The sequence below is a fragment of the Colossoma macropomum genome, unplaced genomic scaffold (genome assembly GCF_904425465.1).
Source record: "Colossoma macropomum unplaced genomic scaffold, Colossoma_macropomum, whole genome shotgun sequence".
Taxonomy (NCBI): Eukaryota; Metazoa; Chordata; class Actinopteri; order Characiformes; family Serrasalmidae; genus Colossoma; species Colossoma macropomum.
The window spans coordinates 27,147,450-27,172,502 of record NW_023494799.1 but is presented as its reverse complement, the minus strand read 5'-3'; the positions used below and the strand labels follow the sequence as shown (position 1 = coordinate 27,172,502).

The window sequence follows — 25,053 nt, the reverse complement described above, 5'->3', positions numbered from 1 at the left end:
CAAACCGCACACAGACAGACCCAAGCGCACTAGCCGGGAACTCAATTAAAATGAGAGAGAGAGAGAGAGAGAGAGAGAGAGAGAGAGAGAGAGAGAGAGAGAGAGAGAGAGAGAGAGAGAGGCAGAGAGGCGAAGCGAGTGAGTGAAGTGGGGGGGGGGCATGAGTGTCAGAGCGAGACAGCATGGCAGTCTGGGTTGTCAGTGACGGAGTGGAGGAGGCGAGAGAGGAGCCGTGGAGCGGAGCTGTGTGGAGCGACGTTTCTCCGGAGCCTCATCGCCGCTCATGCTACACTAACGTAGGCCAGGCTGGCGCAAGGCCACCGCCAGCTCCTCTCTAATCACTCACCAGCACAGTTACAGCACAGCTGGAGCAACAACTCCGCCAGCTCACACTGGGCCGACTCACGGCATTATTCATCACTTCTCCAGCTCCGTAATATAGCAAACAACATATCATCAACAGGTCACCCTATTTTTTTTTTTTAGAAAGATTTCACTTGTACATAAAAAAAAAACGTAGAGCAGTGATCTGGAAGTAATGTATATGCACACACACATACGAGTGTCTGTGATAAATGCTTGTCATGTCAGCGAAATCTGTTCAATAAGTCATTTTAGGTATGCACAGAAGTTCTGGCCACTGAAAATTCTCGACTGAAAATTGCCGAAAGTGGTACTTAAGGTTTTCAGCTGAAAGAGAAGCGCTTGTTTTCTTCGCTCTCCTGCCGACAGTTCAAACAGTCTGAGCAGCAGCAGATCGACAGTAAACACTCCAACATGGTCCTATGCAGTTGTGTTTAGTACTTACATGCTTTTTAGCATTAACTGATTTAATGTAATTCTTTGGAAATCACATATACTAAGCAACCCAATATCTTACGATGATCAGCTTTTTTCCTCTGGCTTTTAAAGTTACTGTAGTTGTTGATGTAATAGTGCATGTGTGGGATGTTTATGGTTGCTTTTTCATTACGTAACGAACAATAAACATTTCTCCCCTGCTGGAGAAACTTCAGACTGCTAGGTGGGAGATTCAAAGCCACGTCCACATGCTTTACACATTATAGACAACAAGGTGCTTTCCTTCATTATAACAGAGGCCCTCTGAAATTCAGCTTTAGAGGCCTTTTGGAAAACATTAAGTAATCATTCATAACTTTACAACTTACAATATGGAACACTGTTTAGCAATTAGTCCTCCAGTTGTCATCTGAATTTGGCATGAATTTCAGTTTTAGTGCATCAGTAATCTATTAATTTGTACAAAATTACAGAATATGACAACAATATTTTAAATTAAAAAAATTTAATAAAAAAATAAAAAGTGGAATTGTCAAAGTCAGCAACCCTTTACACACAGTGTCCAAGAGACATCAAGGCTAAAGCTTCAGCATTAGAAAGAAAACAGTCACTCATTATAGTGGCCTTAACCAAAGGTTGACAGCACTGAGGGAAAGAAACACACTGTATGGGTGGGTGATATGGCCACCCAATTTAACATTGCAATACTTTCCACAATACAAAGATGCACTACAATATTTTTCTGAGGTTTGCTATACTGGGGAAAAAAAATCATAAAAAACAAAACATAAAAAAGCCATTAAAATGAATACTATGATGTTTATTCCACATTTCACATATTGTTCTGCACTAAATCCATTTAAATAGGACATATCATTTTGTAATGGAAAATTGCTCAGTGTTCTTTAAGTAGCCACGATATACTCAGAAAATGTTATTGACTTAATGCATCATGATATCAAAAAATATGGTCATACTGCCCCCAAATATTGCACTGCAACGTTCCTCTCAGTATCAGATAAAAAGCGTTAGGCTTATAAACATTAAGTGTGTAATTGGGAAATGGCTTGTAAAAGTGCTGTGCTGCAGAACTATATCTGATGAGGCCTTGTAAAGACGCTACTGGCGATGGGTTACTACAATCAAATGGATTAAAGATCAATTAACGATAAAAAAAAAACTCTTTGCATGCCAGATGAGGATGTGGCTAAAGCTGTGCTTGTTGTAAAAATATAAAGCGGACCACCGACACTTCTACTGGGGGAAAAAAATAAAAAAGAAGAAGGAAATTCAAAGCATACCGCTCGTATCTAAATGTGATCTTCCTGAGGACGTCGTTTTTATATCAGTTAACTAAGACCGAGACAGTGTCTGTACGTGACAGTCCAAATGTTTCAAGGCTTTTTAAGTGTGTTTTCTGTATGGAGTGAAGTGTCCAAAAACACACGAAACCGACACAACAGCCTCCAAAAGACTAGTGCAGATGGGAAGGATGAGGGTTTTTCAAGTGTACCTATGGGTAAGCAGAGGAATACTCTGCTGTTTTACTGCAACATCTGGCTCTGTTCAATACACCGCTGCTCTTGCAAAGAGTTCCTCAGGATAATTACAGTGTGCAGCGTTCTGCCGCGCTCTGTTTAGTGTAAGCTAAATGTAGCCAGTCCTTGTGTGCGTGTACCTGTAAGGCGAGGGGAGATGCAGGGGGCATTACCACATGTGCTCCCAACACAGCTTTCTGTGTTTGTGTGTGTGTGTGTGTGTGTGTGTGTGTGTGTGTGTGCACATGCTGAGATATGGTGTGTGTGCTTTGCTATGGGGGGTGGTGGGGTGGTGCAGCAGCAGTAGTGGCAGCTGCAGTCAGCAAAGGGTTAAACAAGGACCACAGTATTTTCATGCATCTTCTGCTTCTGACAGATGAAAAATGTCAACTGTCCTGTTTTTATTTTGGAGTTTTTGCACTATTCATCTGGTTCATTAGTGCCCGGGTGCTCCTGGCCCTGACAGCTGCTCGCCCCGTGCTCCTGGCCCCTGAATTTTTCAGGCTAATTTGATTCGGGGCGCCGGGCGATGGTTGAGATGATTGACTTGCTCCCTGACCCCCGGAGCCCAGCAGCTCTCCTCATTGCTATTCCACAGCAGAACACACCCCGCTCCACGCTGGCCTGCTGTCTGTCTGCGGGGCTACTGCTGCTTCTGCTACTGCTGCTTTTACTCGAGCATGGTGGCGCAACAGCACACACACACACACACACACACACACAAATATACACACACATATACACATTCAAACACACACACACACAGGCCTGAACACATACACATACAAGCTTAACCATATATACATAGACACACATGCAGGCACAAAACAGCCCCCCCACACACAGACAAACTCTACGTCCTCATGTGTGTACACATGTACATCCGCACACACACACACACACACACACACACACACACACACACACAACAAAAAAAGCAAATACAACAGAGACACAACTGAGTGTGCATGTAAAAATACGAGCAGTCATGGTCACTAGGGGTGGGAATCTCTAGGCATCTTATGATTTTATTTGATTTCAATTCAGGATGCCAAGATGCAATTACAAAACAATTCTCAATGCATCTTCAATCAATGCAGTTTTTTTATTTATATAGCCTACATTACAAATGCATCAGCGTATTCTAACAGACATGAAGTTTAAAAAAAATAAAAAATAAAATAGTAAATTAGGGTTTTTGATATGCAAATAAGCTCTTCTCTAATGTTATGCATTCTCATAAGAACCATGAAATGTCTGAACTTTGTACCACATCATAGGAAAATAAACAGCCTGTTTCTTTGGTTTTCACGCTTGTTATCTTTTTACACCAAAGAAAAAAGCATAGAATGACTACTAAAGCCAGCTAAAGGCTACCGCACACCAGACAAGAATCTTTGCGCCGTGTCACAAAAGGATATCTGCTACATGGCGGCAGACATTACACAGTGATGCTATAGCACATAGCATGGTGGAGATGCACCACTAAACAACAAGCTCAAGCTTTTACAAATACAATTTGCCTGTTTATCTTCAAGACTTTCGACTGACACCTTTCTTAGTGTAAATTTTAAGGAACATAACCTACTATGAATTTGTGGCCCGAGTCTGGGTTTAATATTAGTACAGTAACAGTAAGATGCTGTGTGTCAACAGCTCCTCCCTGTTTGAGAAACTTCAGAGGGCTACATGGGCTCTACTTCCAAAGCCATGTCCACGTGTTTTCCATCATTAAGGTGGAGCTGCTTTGGAATGCAGCTATAGATGACAGTGGGAAACTATGAAGTATTATATTTTCATAATTTTACAACTCATCTACACCATCGGGACACTTACGTTGAACAGAAAATGCAGACGGTACCTTGCTGTACTCTGGTTCCCAGCATATTTTTTGCTTTGTATCTTGCAGCTTTACAGTTAATCATTCAGCAAATATTTAAACTTAAAACCCAATAGTACTGTATTAGCCTGACTGCTAAACAAAGCCACATTCTTACATAGGTTACATTTAATACGGTTTTAAGCTTATTATTTTATTTACATTAAATTTGCAATTTATTTCTGACATGTTTCATTACTGAGATCATGCAAGTATCCTACTTTATAATGTGTCTGGATGCGCACAGAGTTTTCTTTTTTAGGAGGAAACGCAGAGCCTGTATAAAAATCTGATTATGATGCTTTGTGAAGAGAGAACTGCAATGCATCTAACAGCGAATCCTTTCACCCACCCCTAATGGCCCCAGACACAGCATGGGGATACAACTATACAGTTAGAGCTGGACACTGCATCCACTTGTCCACATAAAGGTCTTAGCCAAGATTAAAAAACTCTAACCTTACCCTTAACTTAATATTTATCTCTCTCTTTTCTTTGCTTATTCTCTGCAAGTCAATTAAAATCCAAGCGAGGGCTCCACGTGGCCCAGCTCTCAGGAGCTACAGCGTAGGTTGCAGCCCCAGCAATAATTCAAACGTGAAAAAACCCATCATTATTTCATCCCACTAGTTTTTTTTCCTGGAGTCGTACTTTAATGATATATTAATAAAAGTGAGGGCACACGCAAGGCACAGGGAACAAAATCAAAAATACATTCGCTAAAGAAGTTCCCATTTGATGACAGACAGAAGCAGCGACTTCGCAGGGACGGCGGCCGCACACACCGTCTGGTTTAAACCAGCCAACTTTCCTTCTCCTCCAAGCCAAACGAGAAAATGGCTTTTATTCCTTTGTAACGGTAAGAAGACAAATTACAAGGAGAAAAGGTTTACCAACGTCTTGTGTTTGTATATTTGTCGAAAAAAACAATGCAGCATTTCTTGGTTTTATGCTTCATTAGTAAAACAAGAGAAAGACAGCTTATCAAAATGCACACAGTTCTGCCAAGCTGGAGCAATTCTCACCCACAACGCTCCCCCAGCATCTTTAACATGCGCATTCTGCAGCTGTACATGCCCGAGTCAAATTAATTCACTAAACTAACAAATTAAAACCTGAATGCATGACAATGAGAAAGTGAAGGGAAATATAAACCTGAGTATAATGCAGATGTTAGAGAAAAAAACAAAATCACACCATTACATTTAGAAAATTTTTCCTCTTTAGGATTACACTGGGCAGGCTTGACCTGTAATAACCAGCTACGACAAAAGCGGTGTTTCAAAATCTTATTGTGTTCCATGGTGAATCTATGTTAACTGACATCTTTCATTGGTTAGCCTGAGTAAAAGATGTCAAATAAGAGCCTAAAAATAGGCTTCATTTCATTTGTCACCTCTTTGGCCAGGATATTCTCGCTCTTTAACATTAAACTTTCATTTACCAGATTTCCCATTGTTAGTTTTTTTTTTTTTTTTGGATTTTTACCCAATTATCTCCCCAATTTAGTCGTTTCCAATTCCACCCGCTAGTTAGGACTCCCCCAATCACACGATGCTATCAACGCTAGGAGGGTGAAGGTTAACACAGGCTTCCTCCGAGACCTGTGAAGCCAGCCACCACTTCTTTTCGAGCTGCCGCTCACGCAACGTCATTGGACAGCCGAACGCGCTCGGAGGAAAGCGCCAACCGCCAGATCTGTTACGTCAGCTAACAGACGCCTGCGCTGACTAGCATCGCGCTGAGTGATGGGGGGAGAAGGAGGGGCCATCCTACCCACCCAGAGAGAGCGAGGCCAATTGTGCTCTCTTGGACTCCCGGCTACAGATGGCTGTAGCATCACCAGGGATCGAACTCGCGATCTCCTGATGATAGGACCAACGCTTAGACGGTCGCGCCACTCGGGAGCCCCCGTTGTTAGTTTTAAGAATGTACAAAGGTACTCGAGTACTCAGTTAACCTTAACATTTTACTTGCGTGTAAATCTGTCTCAGTATGTGCTGATGTACTATCTTAGGCTAAAAATATAAATGAAAATGCAGACTTACTTTGCTCTACTTCAAGCTTTAACTCAGCTAGGGCCAATTTTCTCACATCTCCAGCAGGAACCTTTTCCTCAAAAGTGGAACAGTTTCTTGTAAAATGTCTCCTAATGTTTGACTTTTTACAAGCTGAAGCCAGCTTCTCATTCGAATTTTCCCGTTCCACCTTAAATGGTGCCTGAGGCGCCAGAATGTAGCTAACTATGTAGCTAACTGCTGCACCATTTAGGGTGGAACGTGAATATTCAAACAAGAAGCCGGCGAACGAAAAGCGACTTCAGCGTCACGACTTTTTAGTGTTTGACAGTTTCTCATTGCAGATTAAATGTATCAGGAAACGAGCTGGAGTGCTTTTAAATACAAATAAGTCCATTCATCTCCAAATTATCAATGTTTGTCTTAAATTTTTCTCTTTGCCTTCTCGTTAGCTACTCACTAGGCGAGATTCTTGTCTGCATTGCTATGGCGACCAGCAGTCTGCACGCCAACCTTCAGGATTAAAGAGTGAATTAGCAGTTATGCATCAACTCCAGTGTTTAAGACAATTTATTGTTAATACTGTGTTAGAACGATCAGCAGAGCTTCATTTTACGGCAAAAGAGGATTATTTTTTTATTATGTTTACCTAAAAATCTAATTCTGCTGGGGAGCCGCAACAGGGCAGTTAAAGAGCCACATGCTTGCGACTCCTGTTTTAACCAATTATTCGTTCATTAACCCTTATGGAAAGTTGAATAGCAACATTAGTTGGAATGCACACTGCTAGTTCATCCAGGGCAAATTCTTGTCCCAGTACAATTCCACCCCAAATACTACACTTCAGGCTCCTCTCTTATTGCTGACCCAGTTTGGAGGAACAACCTGTTCCAGGCAGGATAGAAACAGAATGTGCCTCTCTCTTCTTAGTAACTGTTTTAGCAGTTTTCTAATCTGACTAGAGGTCCACCCATCAAATTCTGCCTCTCTGCAGTTCTTACAATGGTCTGCTCCAAATTCTTTTGTACTTGAAATGGAGTGTTAGCTTTTAAACAGGCTGAGAAACTATGTGCTCAGAATTAACCCTGAAACCACTTAAATGAACATGGCACAAGTGAAGACAACTCAATATGCCATATGATATATGCCATATGATGTTAATTCGCACCCGATTTTAAGTAAAATTTTAAGAGAATGAATACTTGTCCTGCACTAATTTCAGGGTGTTTTATTATCCAATATATCCCATTTTTATGAGCTGAAAATAATAATAAAACTTCGTTTCCAGTCATCTGAATTCTAAACTAAGAAAAAACAAAATGCAAACATTGGAACCGGGCTGAATATTCACCAGAGCCAGTGTAGGGTCATAAATGAGAAACATTACTTCGCACCTATGTTTGACTTTTAATTATAAAAACCTGATCAGTGAGCCCAGGCCATGGTTCAGTGCTGAAGGGAGATGTAACAGACTATGGGTCTTCATTTATGTTAATATAAATTCCTAACAGCCCCAAAGACAGCTATTATGTACAGGTTTAAGAGCACTTCAAAAGGCCAGGCCAGACCATGGGAGCACAGATACAGCAACATGAACGCAGTCTGTACTTAATAGAGACTGGAGACAGTAAGTGGAAGACACTGACAGGACCATCTGGCTAGCCTGAGACGACCCTTTTATTTCAGGCGTCATAAAACCCAACACCAAAACCCATAGCATGGAGTCCCGCAGAGATGAGGGCGCAAGGATGCTGTGACGTACAATATCATACCGCTGTAGGTTTAGGTTGAAACTGGAACGAGATGTTGGAGAACGTGCTCAGAAGTCTCTCTTCTAGGTTAATTAGTAGTGCAAAAAATAAAAAAAGAAAGAAATAACGGAAGTTAAGCTACACAACACTGCAGTTGGCCTAGTCATGCTCTGTCCACAAATGCTTTCTTTTGTGGTCACATTTGCGAGGAAGCTTGACATAAAATCTCATTCAAACTAATGAGAAATTGTAGGGCACAACTAAGCTGTCATCATACATACTTTTAGAGGTTTATTCATTTTAAATTATATTTATTGTGTCACAGATTTAAGGACAGAATGGGTGTTTTATTTTAATGTAATCTGATTGATAGACTAAGCACAAACTTGACTGTCTTCATCTGTTACATTGTTGCTAGTTAGATAAGTAACATTGCAGCCACTGGTTCCTGCAGCATGGCTGAAGTTACTTGAAAGATTTTGCCAGCGGCATTTCCCCCTTTCGTACTTTCCATATTTAACATTAAAGCAAAAAAAGAAAGTGTGACAATAATTTTTAATTACCTTAAACAGGACTTTTCTGTATAGTTTAAAGTGTGCCCAACCTAGCCATGCTAATAAAAAAACAACAAACAAACAAAACAAACACATATCTGGCTGGAATACAAAAAAAAGGAATATAGCCCTAGTGTTGTAGTCAAGACCGCTAGGTCCAAGTGCAAGTCAAGACCAAGACCAGGACTGGCTGAGACCGAGTCCACCTTACCCCAAGACTGAGATAAGACCAAGTTTAAATAAGGTCGAGACAGAGATTGCTCGTTTATGGGGTCTCGAGAGCAAGACCAGACTTGAGTACTACAACAATTTACAGCCCACGTTAAGATCAGTGCATGACTATAAAGGATTTGCGAACAACATTCTGTATTAACTGAAAAACTAAGAACTAGAGTATATCTAGGTCTTGGAAACAGGCTTATAAATAAGGTTGCACAATGATATCGGCACACCAGCACTGGCAGATAACTGCTTAAAAACATCAGGTAGACATTTAGATTGGACAGACATTTCAAACTGATAATTGGTGATGTATTTACTGTACTCCAGAAGAGCAGAATGTTTAGGTGACGCTGTGTTACAAAGCTAAAATGTCTGCATTTTATTGACTTTACTGTAACTCTATAGAATGAAATGCTACATTTCACTGTAATGCTAATCCAAGTAGATGAAGTCCCAACTTCTGCACTTAATAAATGCTTATGTATCAGTATCAGCAGACATGTGGCATGAAAGGCATGGAGTATTGGCATCAGAACACACTTCCCATATGGGTGCATCCATACTCATAAATAAGCATACTAATATGCTTTTAATATAGGTCTATAGTCCTCTAATGCTTTGTTCACTCAGCACCTCAAAATATCAGCTCTAGCGGTCCCAAGGCTTTCTAACTTAAACAGAAACACACACTTCCTCCTTAGCGCAGACTGAGGTGTCAATAATGGAAATGACGTGCTGTGCGTGGCTGAAGCTCCAGTGGTATTGACTGAGAGCACGTGCCCCGCCTGCTGTGAAGGTCAGCTGGGAGCCAGCCCCGACGCTGGCCGGGGCCCCACCCAGCCCTCATCACAGGGCCACGTAGTCAGCTGACCAAATCAGCTCCAACAGAGAGGCTGCATCAAACGGAATAATAGATGCAGATGCAGGAATACAATGCACAGGTATTGATGATTTTTAACCAAGGCCTTATGACCTCAATCACCCCCCTACCCCCACAATCCCTCATCCCCAAAACCCCAAGGCAGATTGGCTGAAAGATTCATGCTTTCGGAAGGCAGAATTATGTGCATATGTGTAGGCCCTTCACACAAAGGAGATCAATGGAGATCAATGGGAGATGGCACAAGCCTCCAAATTACCACTGCAGCTGTTCACAGCTGCAATGGTGCATGGCAGTCGTCTCCAACACTAAGACACTGGGGCTAATAAGGCAAAGAGTATTTGGGCCATATCAACAGTCAAAGACAATAGAGTGCATGTATAAGCGCAAGCACAACTTGGATACTCAGTAGGGCTGTCACTAGTGATTATATTGGTAATCGGATAACGTAGTGATTATTTTGATAATTAAGTGCGCAACGTTTTTTTTTCTTTTAAACCCCTCAGACCATAGCATAATTCTAGAAAACACTAGAGTCCTGTTGTAGAGTTCCTTACACTTTAAAGAGTAAATGCTTTTACACACCGAGCGTGAATTATTCATGTGATTTATTTACACAACAATAAATGAATAAAAGCATGGGTATAACTGACATACCAATATCTTGCATACCAAAAGCAATTTTTCTGAAGATGAAAATGCCTCAGTATTTTATTTGCCCTCTGTTCAATTTTTGCAAACTTTTGCAGGTGACATGAACTCACGAATCACTGTTGTCTCCAGCATTGGCATGGCGACAGCTAAGCTGCGTCCCAGCCAAATAGATTACTGCTTTGTCACGAATGGTGTTAGCATCTCCAAAAACGCCTCTAATGGGCCTCAAACAGAGTTATGGACATCAGAGTTATACGAGGCAGCACTCAAAGTTCCAGCTCATGAATGAAGCAATGAAGCGCTCCATTTTACTTTCACTTTTCCAAAATGGAGAGAAGCCTCCCCACCAATTTTTAAATGACAAAGTACATCTTTCTGCCTTTGATGACATACTGCTCATGTGTTTGTTTTGGTCACAGTGTGAACAACATGGCAAATTATAAAAAAAAAAGTTCTGATGCAAAAATACTGCGAAAAATATTCTGCATTTTCTTGTCGTATATGTACGTCACATTCACCTAACGGCCTTTGGTTACGCTTTTTGATCACTGTTTTAAAACATTACTGGAGAAAAAAACAGAAAAATGACAAGCTGAAAATGAATCAAACCTTTTTAATATGAAAACAAAACCAATGGGAAAAAAAAAAAATCAACATAGAGTTGTGAATCAGGACTAAATGGAACATGGGCACCGAAATAGTTATCGGCATTATAATTGTGAATGCTAAAAATGCATAATAAAAATAAAATTTCCTAGAAAAAAACAACAGGGATATGAAACAAACTGACTACAACGTCTAACAAAGTTCAAAATTATCACTTCCTAACAATTAACAAGATAGACTACTAGGTTATCACCATGTCATACCCATGCAGATGACAGCTGTACATTTAGCTCAAGAACTCTACCCAGCTACAATTTTACGAGTCTTCTCCCTTTATTTGAAAAACTGAAGACTAACTGTGAAGTGGAAAATACAGAATTGACAGGTACTATCAGCTTTAGCTGATTAATATGGGACATGAAATGTCTCTATAAATTGATACTAATTGGCATTAACTGAAACTGAATGTCAAGTTATCGATACTGAACAAGACTCATGTTCGTCTACCAAATTATTTCACTTGCAACAGGACATGAGAACTTTATGACAACCTGCTAAAATACTTATGAAAACACATATCTCAACAAAGCCTAAGCAGACTCATCTGTCTCCGTATTTGATAAACAGCATGTACGAAGACTCTTTTGAGCACTGTAAATCAAAAGCAACTTGCATGCTAATAACTCCCCCTCGGAGAACCTTCAGACTACTGAACATGGCTTCATAATGACTGCAGATACCATGTTTATCTTAGGTAAGCCGATTTATCAGCACCATAAACTTTAATCAATTATTTTTTTTATTTAGTAGCTGGCTTTAATTTTAATTGCATTAATTAATTTAGTTATTAATCTTAGTAGATTAATCATGACAGCCCTTAGACTCATTTATGTCCATTTTGTGCATGTGCCTCATCAGCCCTTCTCTTTGCACCACTAAGCATGAAGAATCCGCCTGCTTCCAAGTTTGCCACAAAAACAGAGACTCTCTGGCTTTAACACATACACACACTTACTGCCAGCGGGTTCGCCCATCATCAGACCTGTCACTCGAGCAGATGTCAACTCATCACCTCCCAACATTCCCCCTCAGGTCATGTGACCTGCTAGAGGCGGGACAGGATGAGAGACCCCCTCTGTTCCGCGGGGCGAAGGGAGCGATCTGTTCTGTTCAGGGCCCAGCGCTTCGGCCCCGTTCTTCAACAGAAGCTTAAGAGATCACAACCGTTCCCCGTTTGCCTCGGCGCTGCACTCGGCTGACCCGTGGCCGCTGCCAAGCGGGGCACACTGCCGGGCCTGGTGCATTGTGGGAGACTAATTAGCGCCAAGAAGCGCAGTCTCCGAGCAGCGGTGAACTCAGATGGATGTTTTTCAGCCCCAGGCACTTTGGGAGGTGCAGCTACTGGTGAGCTCCCCAACAAGAATAAAAAAAGATGAGTGGAAAAAAAAAAATCACTCAGGGGGATTCAGGGAAGAATGGGTGCTGGACTAACAATGTGTCTATTTCTACTCTGCAAATGTGTCTGTGTATGTGTATGTGTGTATGATAGCATGCATGTAAGTCAAGATTTGCATGATGCAGAGGACAGCATGTTACCTTCCATTCCAGATTGGCTTTATTGACCCTTAAAGGACAAACGTTGCACCAGTGGCACAATAACGTGTTTAACCTTAAATAACTTGAAATAAACAAACCAAGTTTCAGCTTAAACTACAGAAGCTGAACTTTCCGACAATATGCCATGTGTGATGTGTGTCGTAAATCCTTGTGAAATCCCAGGTCTGATCAACACTACATCTGCAGAGTCCTGTATATTGTCTCTGTATTAGATCACTTTACATAGATCAAAATTTATTGGCCATTTCTTTCTACATATACTTTTTTGTTCTCAGCGCTTGACAGCCAGTGAGATTAAGTACACCATCCAGCAGTTCCAATCAAAGCAGGGGTTTACCCTTACAGACCCACCCATGGCAAGTTCCAAAACAAGACTGCTGGCATAGCAATAGCGCAACTCCTAGATTCCAAAGCAGGTGACATCAGACTTCAGACAAACATTGTCTTCAAGATGGGTGCTGAAAATGTACAAATGTTTTTCGAGGGCAATGAGGGGGCTGGAAACACCAGAGAAGTGAGTGTTATATGGCTCTGTACAGCTAGATAGCAATAAATATCACCAGTAAGAGCATACCTCTATACAATACTACTACTAAAATAACTAAAACGACTACTGACAGAGCTGGGAAATGGTCACAAACCTATACATATACACAAGAGTGGTTTAATAAAGTGGTTTGCTGTTAATTCAAAATGTTCCATTCTGTTTGTAATAAAAATGCGAAAAATCTGTATGTAATAAAAAAAAAGCATTAAAAATTCTATTTTTATGCATACTATTTTGGTTTTTAACATTTATGATTTGTGTTCAATAACTGATGTTACTGATTTTGCATAGGACTGTATGTCCAGGCAGACAATTCCTAGGCTTATCCCTTAAAGGGTTAACTAAGTCAAAGGAAATCCTGGCCAAAACACACAATAAACGTAGTTGTTGTGTGTTCTAAGTTGTTCCTTAGACACAGCTATGTTCCAAAAGCCTCAATGCTGCATTACAACATAACTTAGTTTATTTAAAAGTCTGACTCACATACTGATAGATCTAGCAGAAGGAAGCAAACATTGATTACGGTAGGTGGTAGCAGGCTATGCTACAGTAAAAGCATGCCAAAGATCTCCAAGCTCAATGTCAAAACATTTATCTCGGTATAAAAACACTGCTGACCTTTGTGCAACTTCTACATCAGTCTGTGCTGAGTGCTAAGCAAAAACTCCGTCCCTGGAGCCAAAGGGTTTACTTCACTGTGTGTCCAATAATGTGGTGTACGTTATTCAGGCAGTATCATTTCAGAGAAAGTAAGCTATGCGTCTTATCTAAAACACATGTAAATGTCATTGAGATTTCTCTGCCAACTTTGAAACACACTCCAGGTTTCCTATGCAGGGACGTTTACCTCATAAAGTACAAAACCACACTGCAATTTTCACGACAGACGGCGCGGTCCGGCTCAGAGGATCAGGAAAGGAGTGTAGCGCTGCGTCTCAGAGAAGCATCAGTGGGGGTTTGGGAAGGGTTCAGGAGAGAGTTGGTGTTGGTGGTGGAATGGTTTTCTATACATTACCTCGTAGAGCAGACAGCCTAGCGACCAGATGTCAGATTTGAAGTTATATCCGTTTTCGTGTATCCTCTCGGGAGACATGTAATAAGGGGTGCCCACTGGATCAGAAAAAGGGGAAAAGAGAGAGAGAAAAAAAAACAGAAGTTAAAGGCATGTCTGGTTTGCTAAGTGAGGCGTTGTGGAGGTGAGAGGTTCACCCATGGATGCTTCATTGACGGGGGTTTCAGACTGAGGAGAAGAAGCAGCAGCAGCAGCCTCGGATGACTAGAGAGCAGATAGAGGCTGCTCAGAGCTAAAAGAGATCCTGAGTCAACGATGCATGCATACAGTGAGGAGTGACAGAAACAAACTTAGGGCAGGGAAGAATGGAGAGGAAAGGGTGTGTTCATTAAATCCAGTTAACTGATAGTGACTCAAAATCGGCAAGTGAAAAATTATTTGGAGCATGAAAGTAGTTCCAAGCGACTGATAGCAAGTTTTGCTGTAGAACATTATCAAGTTCTAAAAGTAAGAGGGAAAAAGTTCAAACGTTCTGTTTAGCTGATATCTTGGTAGGCAGCCATTTTCATTCAGCAGTGTCTAAGGCAGAAACATAGGCTTGGAATATATGATCGATATTAAATGTGTGCATTGTTTATACATAAAGAGCCAGTCATAATGGTTTTTAACAGTGGAATCCTGAGCCAATTTTAATAATTAATGAACAAATGACTCAAGCTGGCTATGAACAAGGGTCTGCTCTCACTGTGAAGCGTGCTGATAGCGTGGAGGTCAGACACACAAACGCTGGTCACTTTACATCACTCTTAACATATACCCGCCAGGAATACACTGCCCATTTTGAAACACACTCAAACGCAGTTACAACCACCTCCCAAATACAGGTGGACACTAGTAAGCTAGCTAAACAGAGGCAAACAAGTCAACGTTTGTTACCAAAGTCCATATATGCCGACTTTACTCTGACTGAATACAATCACAGGGTATAAATGTTAACACATTGATTTTTTTTAACTGTCTTTGTAAAATATGCTATATAGAGACTGTATTGTCCTACTGTTTACATTTCAGTGCACAGTCAAGCTGCTGTAGCGCAGTTTCTCAGTGTGTTTGCAGAGTACTTGGTGCGCAACGTGTTATTCTGAATGAAACTGTTTTATTGGAAACTGTCCATAGACAGAGCTGTCTGTAGGGGCTGCATTTCACATATAATGTTAATTGGACCAAGTGTTTTCATACAGGTGTGAGCATATAAAATATGGGCTTTGTTGGGACACGACGGTTTACTCAAATGTCCAGTATGAGCCACCAAAGACAATACTGTCTGGCTCTAGAGGACATTTAACTGCAGCTCAATCAACCAGTCAAAACACAGCAAGACATAAAACTCCAGAAGCGAGCTCCTCGGATGCATTAGCCTCGGATGTGATTCCAGTTCTCACCGTGACACAGGCACTGTTGTAACATGAGATCAATGAGGAGCATGAGAACAAAACTATGAGACATACTTTACTTACAGCAGTACAGAAGCGCTGCTTCTTCTCCACTGCAGTACTACTTGTTTTAAGGGAATTAATGCAACATAGCTAGCTAATGCATGCCATTTGAAATCTGTTTCAATTTGTTTAATTTGTTTTAATGATTTAATTGTGCATGATTTAAAGTTGCATTGCACTCATTTACACTAACAACTACTTAATTCTAAGTAGGTAATTCATTATTGTATTGGACTTGATATTGGCGAGTACTAAAAAAAATATGTACTTGTACTCGGTCTGAAAAAAAAAACGGTATTGATGCATCTCTAATCAAATAATTGCAATTAGATTGTTATGTAGTAATTGTGGAAGGCCATTTTAAAACAGATCAGTCATTTTAAAAAACAATGTGCCCAAATTTGCATCCTTGGTGTACAAGCAGGTGGTTGAATGAAGGTATGCCCATGTATATTTCTTAGGGAAATGAAGGAATTGGGGGAGTTGGGTCAACACATGTAAGGTGATGTGTAAAGTTTGTTTTTCCCCATCCATCACCAAAAAAAAAAAACACGATCACATGCAAGCAGATAAACAAACCTTTATTTAGCTCTCTTTTTCAGACCGTATTTATATGAGCTTCTCTACCTGATTAAACCAAAAAACCCACAGCAGCTGTGTCAAAAAACTCATCCCTCGGAGGGTCTGCCCCGGCCTGTAGTTCTGCTTCGCTTCCACAGGAAGGAGGAAGTCAGCTTGTGGGCCACTGCTCCCTGCTTACCCAAGCCACAGCATAGTCACAGTTTACCCTGTGGCTAACACAGCCTAAACATAGTCTACACTTCAGCTCTCAGTCTATAACCTCTCAATTGGTTTTTGTGGGGAGGGAAAAAAAAAATGACTCCAAAAAAAAAAACTATACAGAGAGATCGCAATATCTGCCATGGCATGAAGGAGAAAAAAGCTTGAAATCTATGAAGATACACAATCTGTTCCATTTAAAAAAAAAAAAATAGAAGTTAATACTGGGTAAGTAGTAGGACAAAAAAAACGCTTATTTAGTGATACCATTGCTGTCAAGAGGAACACATTATGTTTGCATTTTATTGCTAGTGATTCTCTGTAATACACGTATTACCAAGACCTTGATTCAAAAATTGATCTCGCATTCTCAAGTGAAGATCAAAACCAAGTCATGCTGTTGTGGCTATGTGAAAATCTTTTATAGTGAATGCTGAATGCTGTAATACCATGAGACATTGTGCGTGGCACAACATTGTGAAGGCCAAGCAGCGGCGGCTTTCCTGGTCCACGGCCGTGCGCAGGAAAGCAGCTAATTGGCAGTGACTAATAGCCATCAGGCAGAAGAGCTGGACCCAGGAGGCCATTCAAACTCCCCACACTGCTCTCTCTGGAGCCAGCCACAAGTTCCTCGTTGCATCATCACAGCAACGAACGGGCCAACAAGCGTGAAAGATTGATGATGGAGGGAGGGCGAGTCACGAAGGGGGAAACGAGAAAGGGAAACGTTCTGACAAATGCTTGCAGCTTACAAAAGTTTAGCCCTGGCACAAACACCTCAGATCTGACAGAGCGCAAGGAGGTCTCAAGTGGCGAGAACAAAAGCCAGACAAACACTTCAACACCAAACGGCATCAGGACGCGAAGGCAGGTAGCAGAGCTGCGGATATCACTGACAAAAGCACAGGGAAGCGCCTCCTCCATCTCACTGCTGCGTCCTATGACGCAATTTGTACAAATCAAACCTGCTGTCCACAACTGCTGCCCTTTTTCTTTTTTTTTAAGTGACATAAGAAAAGAAGATAATCACAGAAATGATGATCTGAAAGTGTTTATGCAATCACCACTGCAATTAGGCGGCACTGCACTGCTGATTTTTATTAATTTAGTAAGTCAAGCACACAGATCTATGTTATGTCCTTAAGGTTCCTGCATAATAATGGCTGATCTATAATTCCAAAAACCAGCAATTAATCTCTTTATTGACTGAATAACTACCGAGATCTTTTAACGGGTGCTAACACTTGCGCTTCTGCTTACGCTCGGGTCTCCCAGCGCTGTTTGAACAGCGTCCCTCAACAACCATTGTTAGATGATTAAAAATCATCTTCTCTTATGCTAATAGTTTCATAAAAGCCAGATGCTACAGCGAGAGCATTCCAGCAGCATACCAAATTAAGAGCACATCACTTATTCATGCAAATAAACAGAAAGTCGTGTTGGGATTGATTTCCATTATTATGAATTGTTATGACATTAGGATGCATTCTCTGTGAAGTGAGTGAAATAGTTTTCTGAGGGGGCGGATGCTCAAAACCCAATTACCACTGGCTCTCAACAATACAACAATTATAAGGAAATTTATTATCCTGATTGATTTAAAAAATTAAGTAAACAGACGCCCCTATTTTAATTGTGCACCTTTACACAGAATCAGAAGAGCACTCTAATGTAGACAATGTGGCACTGAATGAGGAGCTAAAATGTAATTAATGTGACTTGATTCCACTGTTAATTGCAAAATAAGTAAACTCTAAACCCCTCCATGTTTTTTTCCACCTCTTTCAACGTTATCCCCCTACCCCAAAATTTTCCTTTGCGCTGCTGTCCCCTCCACACCCACTAACGCACACCCCCACCCCCCTTTAATTTAAAGGGGAAGAAGCCTCTGGCAGGAAGTGCAAAGAAAAGAGTGATTTTTTTTCACTCTCTATCTTTCACTCCCCCTCTTTGGCTTTGTTTGTATCTGTGGGCTGCAGAGCCACTCAGAGACAGAGTTAAAAGGCTACGGCTCAGCTTCTGAGGGGAAGAATTGACAGGCACGGAGCGGCGCTTCCTGGACCTCCATCCAGTGCGCATCGCAGTGTTCTACCACGGTGGTTTGTCTCATTACAGCCCAAACTGTCAAGCCACAATCCCTCCTCCAGCACCCTCCCCGCCTATAACCACCACCCCCATGCAGCCAGGGAGAGGGAACGAGGGGCGAGAGAGACACACACACACACACAGAGAGAGAGAGAGAGAGAGAGAGAGAGAGAGCAAGAGAGACAGAGCTGGAGCAGGGGGACTTTAGTGTACCCACCCAGAGGGAGACATAGACCTAGGTCTCCATGCCCCTGGGTGAATTTAACCTGCCAGGAGACACTCATGAATTTCATACTCCACTTTAGCTCAGCCTGTGCACAGAGAACCCAGCACGACTTGCAACAGCAGGAGAGTTCTATGACGTGATCACACACTCAGCAGGTCTGCATGATACAGATGAAATACCATATTGCAACTTTACTACTGTATATTATGATTGTTATATTTCTGGCAATTTTAGATCACAATGGTGTATCAATAGTGTGACATGCTCAAAAACTGGAATGCCTTATTTTGATCAAAAGTATTGATGTGTGCTGGATGACATACAACACTGCAAACGTTAGAGGCCATCTGTCATTTATTCAATTCCCAGTCAAAACAGTGATTAAGTGCAAGTTTCATTTTATTTTAAAGAAATTTTTTTGAGTTCCCATTCTTTTTGGTTGACTTGCTTTCAGTATTTCAAAGAAATCTCTAGAAATATTTTTCCACACCTCCAAAGTTAAGTCTTAGAGGCTGGTTGCATTTTCGCCCTCTCACAATCCAAGTAATCCCAAACACGTCTGTATCTTTTGATCATTTTTGAACTTTAGTTTTAGAAACTCAGTTATTTTCCTTTGACTTTGCTTACACGAGTGGGTTATCTTTTATCTCCTCAGAAATGTCTCTTCAAAAATGAATATCTTCAGTTTTTTTGACTGGTAATTAAATTAAAGATGCAGGGTCTTGCACTGTCCTGTAAAAGTCTTAATTCATCCAAACACAGAAACTCACGTACCATGTGTGTGTGGATTGGTGTCGTGATTCTGCCATGATTACTTGAATCATGAATTACTTAAAATTTACCTTCTCTTTGAATTGGAAATTATAGGGTTTGCAGTTTGAAGGCTGAATGCATTGTTTGTTATTGTTCAGTTACATCTTAAATGAAAACACTGATTCCTTTTTTTCACTGTCAAAAAAATTTGTAGATTACTGAATTACTAATATAATTCGTAATAGCAGCCCTACTCAGGGTGATCACAGTACCCTAAACTACATTTGGTGATTTGTTTGAGGGCTTATTTACACACTGCAAGTGTTGTCAAATCACAATTGCAAAGGCTAGTATTGGGATAATGATAACAAAGCAAATACTGCACATCCTTAACACACACACACACACACACACACACACACACTTTTTAACTGCATGTGAAAAACACCCCTCAAGGCTTACCTTTAAGCTGTGTGTGAATTATTTCATCTGTCAATACTTAAGCACACCAAGCACATCTGAGGCACAATTTGCAAGTCTTAAAAGAAACCTGGTTACGACACCAGAACATGGCCGTCTGTAGGAGATCTGGCAGGACAACACTGCCAAAAGTACGTGTAAATGGAGCACAACGTTTCCCCCTACATGGTGGTCCTCTGGTGACTCAGGCATCATTCAGACACTATTATCAAGTCCCGAATAAGGTCTTACTTCCTAACTGGGGTCTGACTGAGGATGGACTTCACTAAGCTGACCTGTAGAGGGTGCTGTGGACTCAGCTTTTTTGTCACATCTGTCATACGCATTTTCTGAGTCTGGTTTTTGTTGTGAGCTGTGCTGAATTCGAAAAAACAAGCACATTCGGTGGAGCCACAAGAAATAAGGCTCAATTCCTTTCCCATACAAAAACAGATATTCAATCATTTTTATAGTAAGGTTTGGGTAGAAAAACAACAGAAATGAATGAAGTGAGCTGACCTTGCAATGTAACTTCTCCACCATAAGACTATGCTACATGATAAAGCGAAGGGGACAGGCTGAGCTAAAATTTAGTTCTGAATGACCAATAGTAACACTGGGAGGACATACCGCTGAAACAGTCATTTTGGGATTGATTTCCATTGCGAACAGTTTCCACAAAAGGATTGTATTATTCATGAAGTAAGCAAAACACTGAGTAAACTGCTGATGTTTCTCCAAATTACATGTAACGCTGAATAAACAGTGCACTAAAAAGTGTCAAAAGCACCCGTCCAGGCCAGCACCTCCTGAGTCGGCCTCTTAACAAGAGGAGGCGACTATGACGTCTTCATCTGCCATGAGTGTATCATTCCTGGGCAGATGCAACTAGACAAGATGGGGTGTACTAGATAAGAGTCCTCGACACCACCAGTCAAATTTTCTCTTTCTTTAATTTAGAGTCGTAGCCTGGCTGCTGTCTCTATGTAGAAATTATGTGTGAGGAGAAGGGTCGCAGGGTCAAGGCAACAGGAAAGCCCTAACTGCTCAATGAAATGGATACACAGCCTGCCACGCTTTGCTCCCAACTGGCCGCGGGGGCTGGCGGAAAGTACTGCTTTATAACGGACACATGGTTCTGCTCGCAGCAAGGCCTAATGAAACACATCCAGCTCCTCCAGTGATTAAAGGGCCTTACTGCCGTACTCTGTCTCTCTCTCTTTTTGCACAGAGAGAGAGAGAGAGAGAGAGAGAGAGAGAGAGAGAGACAGAGAGCGAGACAGAGAGAGATGAAGATGAAAGAGGTTTACCTAGAGAGTGTGCAGCAGTGGTTTTGGAGCTGAAGAAACGTCCCAAACCCAGGTCACCCAGTTTCACCACTCCAGTGGCTGTGATGAACACATTGGCTGGTTTTATGTCTTTAAAAAGAAATGAGAGAGAGATGGAGTAACTTATCAGACTGACACACACTGTACATGAGTGAGGGGAGGGAAACATACAGAAATAAAGTGAGACAGAAAGTAGGTGGAAAACTACCTATGCTCTATAAAACACTCAAAACAGAACTGCATGGACTACACAGAACCAAAGGAAACATCCCTAAATCCAGGAAAGGACAAGATATAAATCACCTTTAAGAGACTGGGGGGACCAGCGTTAGACATTTTAAGGGCAGAGTGTGTGTATGTGTGTGTGTGACGTTATAGGAACCATGTGCTTTGAGACACACCACACTGTTTCAAGTTTAGCACCTGAGGACATGAGGCCTTCCCAGCAATAACAAACACACTGAAATATGTTTAGAAGCCAAGGTGCGATCTGGAGAATCAGATGTGAATTGAATGGCTCAGGTGTGAAATGGCTGTATACAGGGGTGGCGAATGACAGAGCAGAGGCCAGTGTCTGTACAGCGTTCTGCTTGTGGAGGGGAGGTGGTTTCCAGTTGTGCTGCAGTGCTGAAGAACTGTATTGTATTATCTAATGTAGTGACATTTTATTCTAATTATTCTAATTTTGAGCCATTTCTATTAGTTTACAAAATTTTATATATATATATATATATATATATATATATATATATATATATATATAAAACAAGGACTGCTGGCATAATAGAAAAACAAAACAAAAAAGGACAAAGTTTTATTGGCACAGGGGGAATAAACAAGCATAAACAACAAAATATTAGAAAGAACATTTACGTCACCAAACGTTTTAAGGGGAGCAAAAACATCTATTTGGCCAAGCAGGTACACAGTTCAAATGATACTAGCAAGTATGCAGCTCAAATGGTACAGAAACATCTGAGTGTATGCGTGTACCTCTGTGCATGACGCGTCGGGAGTGCATGTGCTCCAGTGCACTACAGAGCTGAACAAAATACTTCCATACAGTCTTTTCAGGGATCAGCCTCCTCTGTTTCTTGAAATGCTGCAGAAAGAAGAACACAACCCTCAATGCAAGACGAGCTCTCCCTGAACAAGGCTGGACATAAAGGCCTGAGGCCAACATGACCACAGACAGTCAATGGAGATTCCTCATGAACTGAACCACTTGAGCTTGAGCATTTACACAATGTTTCTTGAGAGAACATCACTTAATCATGGAAAAGGAACAATGCCAAAAAAGACTTCTCCATTACAGGTTTGAAAATATGGCATATGCAGATACACCAAACAACAGCAGCGAACAGGAAAGTCCCTATAAGCATTATGTTATGTGCAAAAGTTTTTGAAAGGACAAAAAACATTTACAAACACTGTCAAAGTGCAAAGTATATAGTCGCATACAAAACTTTGAACACCCCCAGGTTAAATGACACAATTTGCTGGTTTTCAACAATTGAGTAAAACTGAGTAAAATGAAGTTAACACATCCTCTACAGGGAACAAAACCAAAAATCTTCATCTACTGTTAATATGATAAAACATGCCATGTATGTTTTTTCCAATATGTTTGGAGCTGCAAATAAACAATAATTGTTCATTAAAATGTGCAGAAGTGTTCTTTGTAGAAAGTTCAACGTAACTTGACTAAGGGCACCCAAACCTTTGCACACAACTAAACTGCTGGAACTGTACCTGTTTTTAAGGATGTTGAATTCTGTGGCAGAAATTTCACCCAAAAATTTTTATTTCGGTGCATCAGTAGCTCAGACAGTTTGAAAAATGTGTTTAGTATCATGCTGTCTGCATTGAAATGATCATACTGAGAAGGGAGGCACATGTTAGTAAGAGTTCAGCTAAGGGTAACTTATCAAACAGACAACTTCTCACTCATCACATCATCTCCTCTCGACTCTTCCTAGATGGGACACCTCTGTGTGTGCCTTGTAATGGACCACAACTCTACTAATCTGAGTATGTGTATCTGCACAATGAAGGTTTGACCACTTAATTCACCTCTGAACAACCTCTTGGCCTCACTTGACCTGTTTTCACCTCTTAAACACCATGTAGTGCTACAATTAGGAACTTAATTAGGGGACAACATCCATGCTAATGAAAACTTTACTTAAGCATAATGTATGTAAATATCTTTTTCAAAGCAGAGCATAACTACACTTTATTACCACTGAAAACTAAACTGGACCAAAAGCTGCTTCAGGAGGTTAGCTAAACATGAAACTTACCAATATTCTGGACTTTCATGTGACTGAAAGTATTGCAGGCCTTTTGACAGTGTCATTACCGCAGCGTTATGGAAAGTCACTGTGCTTTTAGCACCAATGCTCTCAGCATGCAGAGGAGGTGCATGAGTGGTCATGAACCCAGCTTCAAAGTTCCAATTAATTCAATGTTACACAATTAAGACAAAATGAAGCTTACTTAACCAAAACAACAGTAATTATCTGACCTTTTGTGCACTGACTAAATAATTGAGTCACCAGCAATGAGGTGATCCTGCTTGTCAGCACAGGTAAATGTGGTGGAAAAAAAATATATATATATGTAGTTGTGCAGGTTATTTAAGGCCGATTTATTATTCCATTGTGCAAATGCTCACTTTGCCTGTTTTAACCCCCTCCCTTTCATTGAAATGATTGGAGCGGCTGTGAGCATGCAGTCTCAAGCCCAGGAAACCTTGGCCCACATCCAAACAAAGCCGGTGGATCTATTCTTCCCCAGCCCTTCTATTTGCATATCAGAAGGCCGTTTGATGTCAATGGGGGAGCGCAGCAGCCCCCTCCGTGCCTTTAAAAAGCAAACACGGCACATGCAATATTCTGTAAGTGCATGCAAATGAAGAGGCCATTTGATTTCATTTGAATCCTGAGATGGACAGAGAAAGAGGGGAAAGAGGAAGTGAAAAAAAATCAAAAAGAATAAAAAATGGTAAATTCATGCATTTGGAGCTTCTGTTTTACATATGGCACGCTGTTCGGTCATATTTATTTCACAGTGCGGAGGGGATTAACCCTGATGTGCACGTTTGGAGTGACATTATTTAATAAATAAATAATACTAATTAAAGGAGTGCGGAATGATGCGCGAATGTGAACAGGTGGAGAGAGGTGAGGAGTAAGCATGAGAGACCGTTGAGGGAACCGCACACGTGAGCTGACGGGGCCTTAATATCCGACTGAAAGCATCGGTATGTTATGATGCCTCTTAAAGGCTGCCAGGCTGAAGCCCTCGTAAAACTAATCCTCCATGTCCTCATTTACCAGCTCCTATCTCTCAGATACAACTGAGTAAAGCCTTGCCCCGAGAGCTTGTTTGCACTCCACATTGTTAAAGAAGGATGAGATTTGGGGAAGGGCGCCTTTTACATGCACGCCATTCATTTGGAAGCATCAGGTTGGAAGTGCTGAGTTGTACGGTTGTCAGGAATGGAAGAAATGCTGAGGGAAAATAGACTGCACACAGAAAACTGATGTGAATGAGGACAATGAAGGATATACTTGCAGATAAGCAGAGCACATTAAAAAAAAATTCTGCATTAAAAGTTAAGTTAGAAGACTGGAAGAACACTGTGTCAAATGCGATCACTATTCTTAATCCTTTTACAAGAAAAATGTGCCAGTCATGTATGAGTATTGAATCAAAGTGAATGGCAAGATAAAACAATGTTTCCCAGACCCAGATTTAGCCCAGATTAAATGGGGTTTTTAACGGTGCAACACCTTTGGTATCTCAGTTTAATCCAAGATCAGGCTTAACCACATTTAATCTA

At 41.0% G+C, this 25,053-nt stretch overlaps 1 protein-coding gene across 2 annotated transcripts in view; it reads right to left on the bottom strand.

Annotated features, from left to right (window-relative positions):
* nek7 (NIMA-related kinase 7) overlaps window positions 1-25,053 on the bottom strand; it is a 76,692-nt gene that overhangs the window by 12,689 nt on the left and 38,950 nt on the right. For both annotated transcript variants that reach the window (XM_036586919.1, XM_036586920.1), the window contains 3 exons: window positions 22,200-22,308; window positions 21,189-21,296; window positions 14,083-14,177 (listed from right to left, as the gene is read on the bottom strand). In XM_036586919.1, coding sequence (XP_036442812.1) covers window positions 14,083-14,177; window positions 21,189-21,296; window positions 22,200-22,308 — 312 coding nt within the window. The remainder of the gene's footprint in view (window positions 1-14,082; window positions 14,178-21,188; window positions 21,297-22,199; window positions 22,309-25,053) is intronic.